Source organism: Urocitellus parryii, chromosome 4 (genome assembly GCF_045843805.1).
Source record: "Urocitellus parryii isolate mUroPar1 chromosome 4, mUroPar1.hap1, whole genome shotgun sequence".
In the NCBI taxonomy this organism is placed as follows: Eukaryota; Metazoa; Chordata; class Mammalia; order Rodentia; family Sciuridae; genus Urocitellus; species Urocitellus parryii.
The window spans coordinates 76,593,154-76,605,693 of NC_135534.1; the positions used below are offsets into that span (position 1 = coordinate 76,593,154).

The window sequence follows — 12,540 nt, forward strand, 5'->3', positions numbered from 1 at the left end:
ACTTCATAACTACTTAATGAGTAGGTAATGGAACGAGAAACACAGTCTGTCTTATAGGGAAGAGAATTTAAATTACATACCTCCCTTCAGTTAGGGTTTGAGATAAAAATACAATAGCAATCTGTAGATAAGGAGAGTAGTATTGCAAATCCTTGTTCACTGGGCTTTTACTCACCTAAGACGAATGGTATTCAAGTGGAGCTGAAGGGTGGGAAGCAATTTAAAACCAACCAAGAGAGCTGATCTCATTTGGGACATCAGAAGATATCTCCAATGGCAGTGGCCCTCCTTCCCTCTCTGTGTGGTCCACAATATTATTGGATCCTATGACAACCTCCTGATAATTGCTTTGATTGTGTTTTGTCTGATGACTTTTCTGGATATAGGGACATAGACCACCCAACTTATAAAATTAGCTAAGGAAGACATTTTCTTGACTAACTGGTGTAACTCATGCATGTCTATTACACAAAACAGAACAATTATGTGCCAGAAAAAAAAATGGTAAAAATTCAAAGTTAAAAGAAATTTAAATAGGGTTGGGGAGAGACTTCCCTTTTCTGGAAGATTGAAGCCGCAGTGGTGATAAGAAAACTTTCCTGACCACCAAATTAAGTCAGTGGGACTGGGAAGGTAAAGATGGCCACCTCCCAAAAATGCCAAGAAAGGTGTCATTGGGATAACAACTTGAGAGCTACAGTTACATCCAAAGCATCATGTGATCCACTTGAGTGCTCCTGATGACCACAGTGGTGATAAATTTTGTTGACCTTGGATTGTGGGGGTTTGCTGACCCAGGAGAAATCCCAGAGGGGAAAAATAGCACTAGCAAAAAAAGAAACAAAGAGGCTCTCGGAAAGCATTTCTCAATCTGTCCTGCAAACGGGATCCTCTATTTCTCATTGCTGAGTATGTGTGCTTCCCAAGGGCCACAACACACTTCAGTAACACGCCAAATCACACACCACTTAATAAACAAAACTTTATTTTCCTTTAATACAAAAATTAAATAGCAAAGTTTTTTTTTGTACAGTGATAAATTAGAAATTTACAGTACAGACATCAATGCAGACATACTTTTGTACATCTTTAAAAGCAGGGTCCATTTCCTTTGAAATTCCGCAATTCTTTCAGGGAAAGTGTAGAAGGAGTTACATATATAGGTACCTCTATATGGAACATCTGAAAATCCCCCAGGTTGGCCTCCAGGTTTCTGGAGCTGTGGGGTGGCATAAGGATCCAAGAAAAGGCCCCAGACCAACTAGCTTGACTGCTGCACAAAGCAGGTTGAATATAGCAGTTAACGTCTTTCTTATGAAGAACTCAAAGGGTCTTCATGCTTAGACCTTCTAAAGCCTCACAACACCCTGTGAGGTAGAAGAAATTCAGAACCACCGACATGCCTCACTGGGAGAGCTCTAGAAAGCAGCTTACCCCTCCCCAAACACAGCCAAGTCAGAGTCTAAGCCTATTAACAGGATTTGGAAACTTTTCACCACCTGGGAGGGAAGATGGAACAAACCTTTGTGGGACAGAGCTGCTTTCACCCTTTTCAGAAGCCTTATGGGGTATGACAGTGGTCATGGACTGAATATTAATCAGAGATCAAGGAGGTACAAAAGCTTTGAGGATATGGCTCATACAGGACCCCCAAAAGGCCCTCTATAAATTGCCTGGATGAATACTAGGAATTTGCTGATGCAAAGAAAGGAAATAGGTAAAGCAGAAACAGGCAACTATCAAGGCAACTAGGCTAGCCAGGGAAGAGGCATGTGAGGGGCATCTGTGGCTCACTTCCCTCCTGGTACTGTCAAGCATGCTATTACTTCACATATGTATGGCAAGAGGCAGCAACAGAAAACCTCTATCCAGGCTACAGTGAAACAAAAATCCATTATTTAAGCTTCTAGGATCTGTTTCCAGGTAGGAGCAAAATGCTCTCCTAGTAGTTTCCAAGATCTGTGACCTAGCCATGGAGGAAAAATGATAACCCAGGTCCTTTGCCAGATATGATGCAAACCTAGACAGGGACTCTGAACTCAAGTACAATAAAGGAACATGGAGAACTGTCAGACTTATATGATAGGCTGGAATAGCAACTCTATCCAGTGCCTTCCATCACAGAATGAAATTCAGGATGTAGAAAGATTTTAAAAGGCTCCTTCCAAAATCTGTGCTCTGGCTCCTTTTCTTTTTTTCCTCCAACACTGGGGATCAATCCCGGGGACTTATGCTTTACTTTGTGCATTCTACCACTGAGCCACATCTCCAGCCCTACGTGGCTCCCTTTCCTAACTGCTGCCAAAGATTGCACCTTCCTGGCAAAATCTTTTTAAACTGAGCCTGTCCCTTCAGGGTGAGTGTGTTGAGTTCATCTTTGTGTCGTCAGATTCCAGCCTGGTTCTATCACAAAAAGAACTTAATTTTATAACCAGGAGGCCGAAGGGGTCCAGAGACATACAGCTGGGGTTGTTGAATAGAATCACAATTCAGCATCTAATGCAGAAGTGCAGGTGAAGGAATGACCAGGGAAAGGAAAGTCAGAAAGCGTGTTAAGGAAATGAAAAGTGTCACCCCTTCTCAGGTTTCAGGCCCCTAAGCAAGCTGCCAGTTCAGAAGCAGTCTCAGTGAACAGGAAATGGGTCTCCATTAAGGAAAAAGGATCTGAATCAACCAAGTAGTTCAACAGGATGGTTCTGGCCAGTTCTACCCTACTCCATGTTCCTCTGCCCTGAGGTTTAGCCTGTATAAGCCAAAGAAAGGAGTCTGCCAGAGATGAGGTTGGACAGAGGTGCCCTTGGCCCTGTTTAATCTCTGGAGACTGAGGGATTTTTGTAGAAAGCCATAAGCATACCTATTATACTAAATTTCAGAGAAAGAAAAATAAATCTAACTTTTCCTCTAGCAAGACACCGTCTTCAAATATTTCTACACAAATCCCAGGGAGCACCCAGAGCTCTGACTTGCCTACCCCCAAAATTATATTAGTGCAGGAGCTTGTTTCCTTACAGCCTATTCTGAGTCTTCCTTGGGGATTTCTATGGAAATTGTCATGAAGCAAAGTTGATGCTTTTTGTCAAAACCCCTGTAATTGATTTGGAAGGAATCTTGGGAACGGATTAGAGATATGTTAAAGGTAGAGAGACCCAAGAAGAGGTTTGTGGGAAGGAAACAGAAAAAACAGATGTGAATTCCAGAGGCCCCAAGTCCTTCAAAAACCAATAGCAAAGTTTAGCAGACCCAAGTGCATCCCCACCCTACTACATCCCTTAGACAAACACAGCCTATCTCCCAGGACATCCCCAAGCGCCTAACACAGGGCTTTACACACAGTTGGCACTCAATAAATGTGCTGATAATTGACTTTTATTTTTTAAACAAATATCAATTTAAGAGGCAACGGAGTCACTTGAAGTTTGTTGGTAACTGACTCCTCAGTCACAGAGTTCCTTTCCTGAAACTGTAAACACTCCATTGTCTGGAATGTGAAAGGAAAGGCCTATAACCCTGTTGCATTGCCAACACTACTAATCCAGTCTGCACCTATGGCTACTTCTGATCAAATGTGCCTTCTCCTGAGAAGGCAAGATATTTGTGGAATAGACAGTGAAACTGCAAAACGTTGTCAGGACACTACTCCAGAACTCTGTAGTATAGGTTCACTTAAGTGCCCTTTTATTGTTAGGATTATTATTTAATCATTGACCAATATTGCCCATCCCTCTGCTAGGTTCTGTCTTGGTCACAAAAATCACTGAAATGTTACAAAGAATACTACATAACAAACCCCTCTACTCTAACACTAAGGCCAGTTCCCCCACTGCATGGTCCTTCTTTTTCCTGGGCCAGAATGTCTGCACAACTCCCCAGACACCAGAGCGGAGCGTGAGTAAGGGCAGGCTCTGCCCCTGGGTGCATGCTCCAGGGCCCTGGACAGCTATGGGAACTATCTGCAAGCAGCACGGAGTTCACATTTTACATTAGGCAATGCAATCAGGCAACTGGCCCTTCCCGGGATCAGTTCTCATGCTCCTATAGCTCTAACCCGAAGTCCAACCTAGGTACTCAGATCACATGAAGCAGCAGGGGCCACCCAGGCCCACAAAGTTTCTATCTAAAAAGTCTCAAGATTTTCTCTTACAAACACATAATGCACTTTATGCACATCTGGATCTCAGACTGCTCAATTATACACAAAAACAAAGAAGGAAGGGAAACATCAAACCATTGGTATAAAGCTCAAACAAAAAAGCCATGCTTATTTTCAGAATTCGATTACCTATTTGGAATTTGAGTCCCTATAAATGTTTCTGAACTTAGAGTGCAATAGAAAAAGAAAAATGACCTTTCCTCCTATTTTTTAAAAAGGCATGGATTAATAAATGAGTCATTGCAAAGCAGTTGCTGAAGCAAAATGTCATGTATGAGTTATAAGAAGAGCAACCTGTGACACTGACAACAAATTGTCCCAGAGATCTGGTGATTAGAAGGCCTAAGGCGAGTTAAGAGAAAGGCCAGTTAACAATTTTAAAAGAACTGGAATTTTTGATAGGTTGCTAGGGGGTGCCCCCTTGTGAGAAACGTAAAGCATAAATTTTAAAAGCTCTGGATACCTCTGCAAAAGGCAATTAAGACCTGTGCTGTTAGGGTTTGCAGTTCATTTCATATGGTCTACACTTTATTCCCTGCTAACCAATCCAGCTCCTGGCTGGCATTCTGGAGATTCATTAAGCACCATATAAATACTCCAGGCCACACTGCCTCCAATGAAATCTTATAAGGAGCCTTTGCCAATTACTAAGGAACAATTATGCACCAAGTAGTTGGATTAGCTGTCCTTAGTTCCCTTTACAAAACTGAATAAGTCTCCATGGTGGTAAGTAGACCAGACTCTGATAACATTCCTATGCCAAGGGAAAAAGGCACTATCATTCTAAGAATGCAGTTGACCATAGTTTTAAAGTCAGTTGAGTATACTATGTCATGGTCCAAGAATGCGCTTTTAATTGTAATTGACACACACAAATTACACAGTTAATCTGTGTGAATGCAAAGTTGCCAAGAAATTTAACATTTTAGCTCTTCCAGACTGGCGTCTGCACAGATGCAATCACACAAAGTAAAATATATTAAGTCCCCATTGCTCAATGCAAGAGGTCTCTGGGGTTGCCAAGGTAAGTCAACTTAGTAAATCTCATTTTTCCTCTGAATTAAGTGATTGTCAGAACGTGAACCACCCTTCCTTTTCTCCTCATTAGGCATGCTGCAGTGCAAATATTCCTATAAAAATAACTTTTGGGGGGTCATTAGTGTAAAACGAAGAAAACAACAGCAGCCTAGAACAGAGATGTTGAAATTTAAAGAGAGGAAGAGAAGAAAAATCCACTGGATACCTTGTGTGTGTTAGTACAGTACTTTTGTTTGTTCAAACAATTCTGTTTTATGACAAAGGCACTGGAAGATTTTGACACCACCTCTTGGGAGTGCAATCTACAAAGTTCTAAACAGAAGACAGTGCACCACAGTTGTTTATGTTAGATCAGCCAAACTATAAAACTCTTGTAACACTTCTCTGAACCCAGCATTTCCAGTGTTTATAGATCACTTTGCTATCTGAAAGACCTAGTTAGTATTTAGAATTTAAAAGGATTTAAAAATTAATCTTTCTCCCTGCAAGTTACCAACTCACACTCAAATCCCACCCAGTAGAGAAAAACAGCATCACCCTGGACTTTTTGGATCTAGGCAGGACCTCCATGCTCCAAGCTGCAACCTGCTAAAGTGATCAACATCTTGATTTTTCACAGCTTTGCAAGCCTCTAACTGGCTTTTCCATTTTGGATAATTTCAAAGTCTGCAGCAAGATCACTGCTTTTTATGATGCTGGGGTGGGGGTGAGGGGTGGTGGGTTGATGGGGATCTCTTAAGTGTTGCTAGTTTGTTCAAACTGACATTCACCACATAAAACTTTTAGTGGCACTTCCACAGAAATGCTGACAACCCCACTTCAAGATGAAGAAAGTGTGGAGGCTGGCTAAGCCTTACACCACAGTTTCATTGCCTTTCCCAGGCTTCACCCAACCATTCCCTCTCTTCTCTCTCTTTACCTTCCCAGAATTCACCAATCTGTTGGAACACTTCTGCCACGTGTGAAGCGTTTTGGCAGACCAGATCCACATGCCTGAAGTGATGCCCACAAGCAAAGACATAAAAATTTTCAACATTTCAACAGCCATATTGGAGTCATCTGCAGAATACCGAAAGATTGCCCAATTAGAGATTTCATAGAAATAACAGGCAATCACACAGGTTGCAGGAACGGTATACAGTACTGAGAAGACCCCAATCTTGACCATCAGTCTTTCCAATTTGTCTGTCTTTGTCCCATCCTTTTGAAGATTTGACCGAATTTTGAATAAGGCCACCAAACCTGCAGCAATGAACAAAGTTCCAATCACCAAATAAGTGAAGAGAGGGGCCACCACAAAGCCAGTGAGGGCATCAAGGTTTTGATTCCCAACATAGCACAGGCCAGTCAGTTCATCGGCATCCACCAATCTCATAATCAAGATAACAATAGTCTTCACTGCTGGGATGGCCCAGGCTGCAATGTGGAAATAAGAGCTGTGCATTTCAATGGCTTCATGACCCCATTTGAGTCCTGCTGCCAAAAACCAAGTGAGTGTCAGAATAACCCACCAAATGGAGCTGGCCATTCCAAAAAAGTACATCAGCAAGAAAATTATTGCACATCCTGTGTTCTTAAGTCCTTCTTGGATAAGAACGGGTTCTGCTGCCTCTTCAAAATCGCAGGATATCCTTTCCCGGCCTACAGTCAGCCTGACAATATAAGCAATGCTATAAATATTATAGCACATACTGAGAAATATGATGGGGCGCTCAGGGTAAGAAAACCTGGAAGAATCAATCAGAAAGGTCAGCACGGTGAAGGCAGTGGAGATGAAGCACAGGCTGGCCCACACCGCCATCCAGGTATCAGTGAACTCCTTGGCTGAGCGGCTGTATAAACCAGCATCGTAGCCACACTTAAGAACGCAGTTCAGGCTCCTTTTCACCCAGATATACTGATCTGAATTGGTTCCCACGGAGTGACACTCCTCCCCAGGCTGTACAGGGGTTTTGTGAGGTAAGGGCACCTCTTCATCACCTGGCCCTTCCATGCACATGTGATTGTGGTCGTTCTGTGGTGGGAATTTGCTGCAATTTAGGCTCTCTGGCCAGGCAAATCCAAATTCCTTCAGGACCGGTTCACAGCGTCTCTTGACAGAAAGACACATACCGCCACATGGGCCGATGGGGATGTTGATCTTCTCTGTGCACATTGGCACATAAACCGAACAAAGGAAGAACTGGAAAAGTAACGAAATGAACAAAGAAAACAATGACTTGGAAGTTTGGCCAAATGCTTGCACAAAGTTGAGTGAATGCTTCCAGGCAATGTATATATATATCTACTTTTAAACCAGCCTACTATGAGTCTGTTTACTCTGCCTTCAAACAAGGGTGCCTAATAATCCATCACTTTTATACACTTAGTTTGGCTCTAGTAGTCCTGTCCAGAGGAACACTAAATAAATAAATACATAAATAAGAAGGGTCTTAAGAATTATATAATCCCTTTTCACACCATCACCCTTAAGAAAATAAACTTTTAAAAACTGGTTTTCAATCTCCCTCTCCTTTTTAGCTACTATTTGAAAAAGTTGAAGAGTCTAATAAAATAATTCATTTATTTAAGTGATGGGGTGCTCACTTTTGTCCTCATTTCTTCAACACCTCAAAAATAAAAATAATGTGGGCTGGGGTTATAGCTCAGTGGTAAAGCGCCCGCCAGGCACGCCAGAGACACTGGGGTTCAATCCTCAGCACCACATAAAAATAAAGGAAAGGTATTGTGTCCATCTGCAACAACAAAAATATTAAAGAAAAAAATAAATGTAATGTAAATATATTTATACACACACATATCTTGTTAATTTTCTCTTTTCCTCTATTTTATTCTTTACATTTTTAAAAATCAGTCCCATATTGAAAATGAAAATATAACAACAGAGACACTGTTAGACCCAAGGATAAGATACAGATTGAGGTCTCTGGTCACTGGGGATTTGTTTGGCTAGGGTTTCCTCAATGAATAGTAATAAAGCACAATAGGAAAATGTAAATGTTAAGTCCCTGAAACTGCAATACCAGCAGGGGAGAGTCCAGTTGCTGTCCTCAATTCCTCCAGCATTGATAAACAGTCTCCTTGGCTCCTTACAGATGTTGTCTATGAAGTCTAGAGTTACAAGTAACTATTTTCCAGCATGTAAAGGGATCCTGGCCTGTCCTTCAAAACAGCTTGGCTGCTTCCCCAGGATACATGTAATTAAAAATATATATCCCTGCAAAAGCTGTTTCTCCAACAAAATTGCCACTGATGTCAGGATATGTGCTGTTTCCAAACTGAGAGCTAGAGGATCATTTCTTAAGCTTTTATAACCTAGTTCTAAAGTTCTGAAATTTCCAAAGGGATATTCCACCAGCAACAGGTCTAATCCCATCTATCTTTCCAAAACCACAATCCAACTTTTAAAATGACCTATGTAAAAACATGCAGCTAGTAAGTAAGCTGTATGTCTGTTTCTTATCTCTCAGAAGTTGCAGCCAGAACCATAGATTTCTGAAGCTTTTAGCCTGGACAACTAATCTCTATTTTTTTTCCCCCTCAACTGCTTTCTTTTCTAAATTTCTAAAAATCACTCAGTTTTCTCAACCAAAAACCAATGAATGTTAAGTTTTTAAATTTTCCTTTCAGTCTTTCCCCATAATGAATTGGTTGTTGCAAGATTACAATTACCCTACATATGCATATTCTTTCTTCACTTATTATTCTAAGACAATTTCTGTCATTACACATTACATAAGTTTAAAAAATTTTAATGACTGAAAAAAAAAACTTCCAAACTACAAACTAACTTCTGGAACTTCATCTCTCCTTTCAAACACTAAATCTTACTTCAACCCTGAGGATGAGAAAGAACTCAAGTCAACCCAACTAACTCCTTCCTGTATGACCTCTAAAACCAGAGGGACGACGCAAGGAGGGGTCATTCCGCAGCAAACGGGCCATAGTATTTTATTTAATAACTCATTCCCCAAAATAAGGAGGAAAGAAGGTCGGTGAGGGACAGGGGAGGAGAAGTTCCTGTCTTCTTATCTCTCCTTCCAAGTCTTAACTCCATTTGGCTCCCCTGCCTAGGACTCGCCCACCGAGCAGTGGCTGGAATCCTTGGCAAAGATAACCCTCAGCTCCACTGGGGTTAGGGGCTTGGCCAGACATGGGTGGGCAGGGGAGAAAAACGGAAGGGCGGGGTGTAAAAGTGGGTTCTTTCTCAGGCCAAATGACTTACACAACATTTTGGCTTCCAGTTCCTAAGTAGGGACAGAAAAGTGGTGGTGGGGTTGGAAATCACTTTTCCAGGAGTTTTGTAACCCTCAGGCTAGAAAGGGGACAGGGGTCTCGATTTAGCATGAGCTCCACAGAAGGAGTTTGGGGCATCTCTGCTCAAAGGGTCACGCCAGGGGAGGGGGTTAGGGACGCCCACCTGCAGCTGGCTGGAGCAGCCGTACTGAATCAGCGGCGTGAAAGTTGTCAGCTGGAGCTCGGCGTCTGTCTGCAGCTCGTGCCCCACCAGGTTGGGCATCTTGGTCACGTTGTAGCCGAGGTTCTGGCACATGGCGATGCGGATGGGGTCGCAACGCCGCTCCTCCTCGTCCCCGAAACTCCATGCCCGCCCCAGCAGTAGGAGCAACTGCAGCAGCAGCCCCAGACTGAGCCCGACACCTCCGGGTGCCCCCGGGACGCTCGGCCCTGCGCCCCGCCAGGCCATGGCCAGAGCCCGGGGCAGCAGTGGCGGCGGCGGGGGGTGCTCCAGCAGACACCCCCAGTTTGCACGGGGGCGCCGGCTGCCCGCGCTGCTCCCAGCTCTTGGGGAAGAGAGTGTGATAAGGCGCCAAGGGCGATGAGGGGGCAGTAGCCGCCTCTTAGGCAGCTGCGCGCGTCGGTGTGGGGTATCAGACGCCCGAGGCTGAGACCGAGGGACAGACTGCGAGGGTCATGGCTACAGGCAGCTAGACCATAACCTGGCGACCGCGAAGTCTGCTCGGAGTCTCAGCGAAGCCCGCCAGCACTCTGCGCCGCGCAGCTCTCACAACCCCAACCCTTCGCAGCCCTGGAGATTCTCTGGGCGGTGGCGAGGCGAGACGGACAGAGAGTCTTTCCAATGGGGTGGCGCCCCAGGCAGAGAGGGGCGGGGTTGGGGCGGGGTGGCTCTCCCACTGGAAGGGTCAGGCCTCAGCCCGCAGCCCCCCTTCTCCGATTCTCCCTCGCTCCCCGGACCGCCCCGCCCCGCCCCGCCAGCTTCCCGACTCTCGTTTTCCTCCCACCCGGAGGCGTGCTGGGGCCAGGCGGCTACGGAACCTAGTAGCTCTGGCCCAGCCAAACCGCTCCCTCTGTCCCAGGTGAGCAGTGAGGTCGCCTCGATGCCCCCTTTCGTGCCCTCCTTCCAGCTGTCACCTTGACCCTTGGCCACCTCCCCGTCGAGCATAAAAACGTGCACAAAGAACACAGGATTTGGATTTGCACAGATTGTGGCTTTAAATCTAGGCTGTGTGACCTTGAACAAATTGTCCAACCTCTCGGCGTCAGGTTCCTCGTCCTTAAAGTGACTTGGGAGGATTAGCGATGACGCGTAAAACGCGTAGCACGGTGCCTGGTACAACGCGAGTTCGCAGCTATTTTCACTCCCAACTCGCAGTGATTGGAGCTGGGCCCCCCTCTTCCCGCCCCAGACTCGGCCCAACCTGCTTCGGCCGCGAACGGGGGAGGCGTCCCGGAGCAGCAGACCAGCCGCCCAGCCGACGGTCTCGCGCTCCGATTTCCTCACCGTATGAAATGAAATTCCACAGGGGGATTCAAAAGGAAATGAGACCGGGACGCTCCGTGCTGCTCGGCCCGCCGCCCTTCCTGTCTTGGGGACACGGTTTCTAAATAAGGTTGGGATGGTGAGAGGGCGGGAGGGGGGAGGCTTGACCTGTGTGCTGGGGGCAAGAAGAAGCACAAGCACCAGGACTCTCCCTTCCCCAGCCTCCTGGCCCTACTTCCCTTCAACCTGCGCTCCTTTCTTTCTTATCCTGCTTCTACGTGGTTCTGGGGATCTGGAGATCTTGCCACCTGGGTACCCATTTAACTTTCCTTTTGCATTCTCAACCTCAGGGGCTTTGTGTGCTCCACCCTCTCTCTGCTTTACCGTTAGCCAGTGAAACTTCCAGCAGGTGGATTGCTAAACCGTTTACTTGTTGCCTGACTGTGGTGGAGCAACTGTGCCTCTCCAAGCCTCAAACTAACATCTGGCCAACTTCTGAGGGAAGTTCATGTCTACCTCACACAGTTGTTGTGAGAGTTAACTGAGATAACGCCTGTAAGTCATTTTGCACAATGTCTGGCACATAGTAAATGGCACATAGTAAATGCTGAATAACTTGGTTATTGTTGGGTTTTGGGTTTTGTTTTCTTCTGGGACCACTAGACAAGGTCAGTTATAGGACAACCTCCTGCTTTCCAGACGTGTTAAAGACATCTCTGGCAGCCCAGGTCTGAGGATATGGGTAGAGGGATTTCTACCCTCTTCCTGAGACCTTTTTGTTCAACACTTGCCACTGTTTTCCTGGGGCTTTTTATACCCTCCCATTTCAGCTGATTCTCTGGCACGTAGCAGGGAGTAGGTATAAATTGGAAGAATGTACTATTAATGTAGTGCTCATATTTTGTCGTATATTTTTAGTTTTCTTATATTACCAACTCAACTTGGCTGAGGGCAAGAATGTAATCAACTTCATTTGGTGTTTGGCTCTGTGCCTAGAATTAATTCGCAGGTCTGTGGTCATGGTCATAACCTCTCTGTGAAGGAGGCAGTATATCAGCCCCTTAAGGAGATTAGCAAACTGAGGCTAGAACCAAAGTAAGAGAAAATGACAGGACCAATCAGATCATGGCCCAATTGAGGCCCTTCAAAGATGGAAATCAACGTTATTTCCCCAGAAAAAGTCCCCATGTGGATATCAATGTACTCAGCAGTAGGGGTGACTCTTTGGCTTGAAGCACTTATGCTGAGTAACACATGAGACCGTTAGCCTACACAGAAGAATAGATAACCAGATGAACAGAGCAAACTATCTATTAATCATTTGGGCTACAGAGATGAACATATTAGGTGAAGAGATTAAATGAATACCTGATCCCCATCCTCTAGGATCACACAGGAGACAAACAATAAACAAACATCAGTAACTCAGTGTGATAAATGTACAGATAGATAATTGTGGGTAAATCACAGGTGGAGGTAGCTGAGTTTGGAGGGCTACTCAACTGGGCTGACCTGCAGAATTCTGAGCCATTGAACAAAGCAGTTAGTGTGACATTGGCCCTTCTCCTAGAGCAGGAAGAGGAGGGAGGCATGCTCCCTGCTAAAGGCACAA

The 12,540-nt window shown here is 44.9% G+C and overlaps 1 protein-coding gene across 1 annotated transcript; it reads right to left on the bottom strand.

The window, feature by feature from the left end:
* Positions 1-968: 968 nt before the first annotated feature.
* Fzd4 (frizzled class receptor 4) lies at positions 969-10,225 on the bottom strand. Its single transcript, XM_026401504.2, has 2 exons — positions 9,609-10,225; positions 969-7,370 (listed from the first exon to the last, which is right to left on the bottom strand). The coding sequence occupies exons 1-2, from the start codon at positions 9,891-9,893 to the stop codon at positions 6,042-6,044; spliced, it is 1,614 nt and encodes a 537-aa protein (XP_026257289.1). The 5' UTR covers positions 9,894-10,225; the 3' UTR covers positions 969-6,041.
* Positions 10,226-12,540: the final 2,315 nt, after the last annotated feature.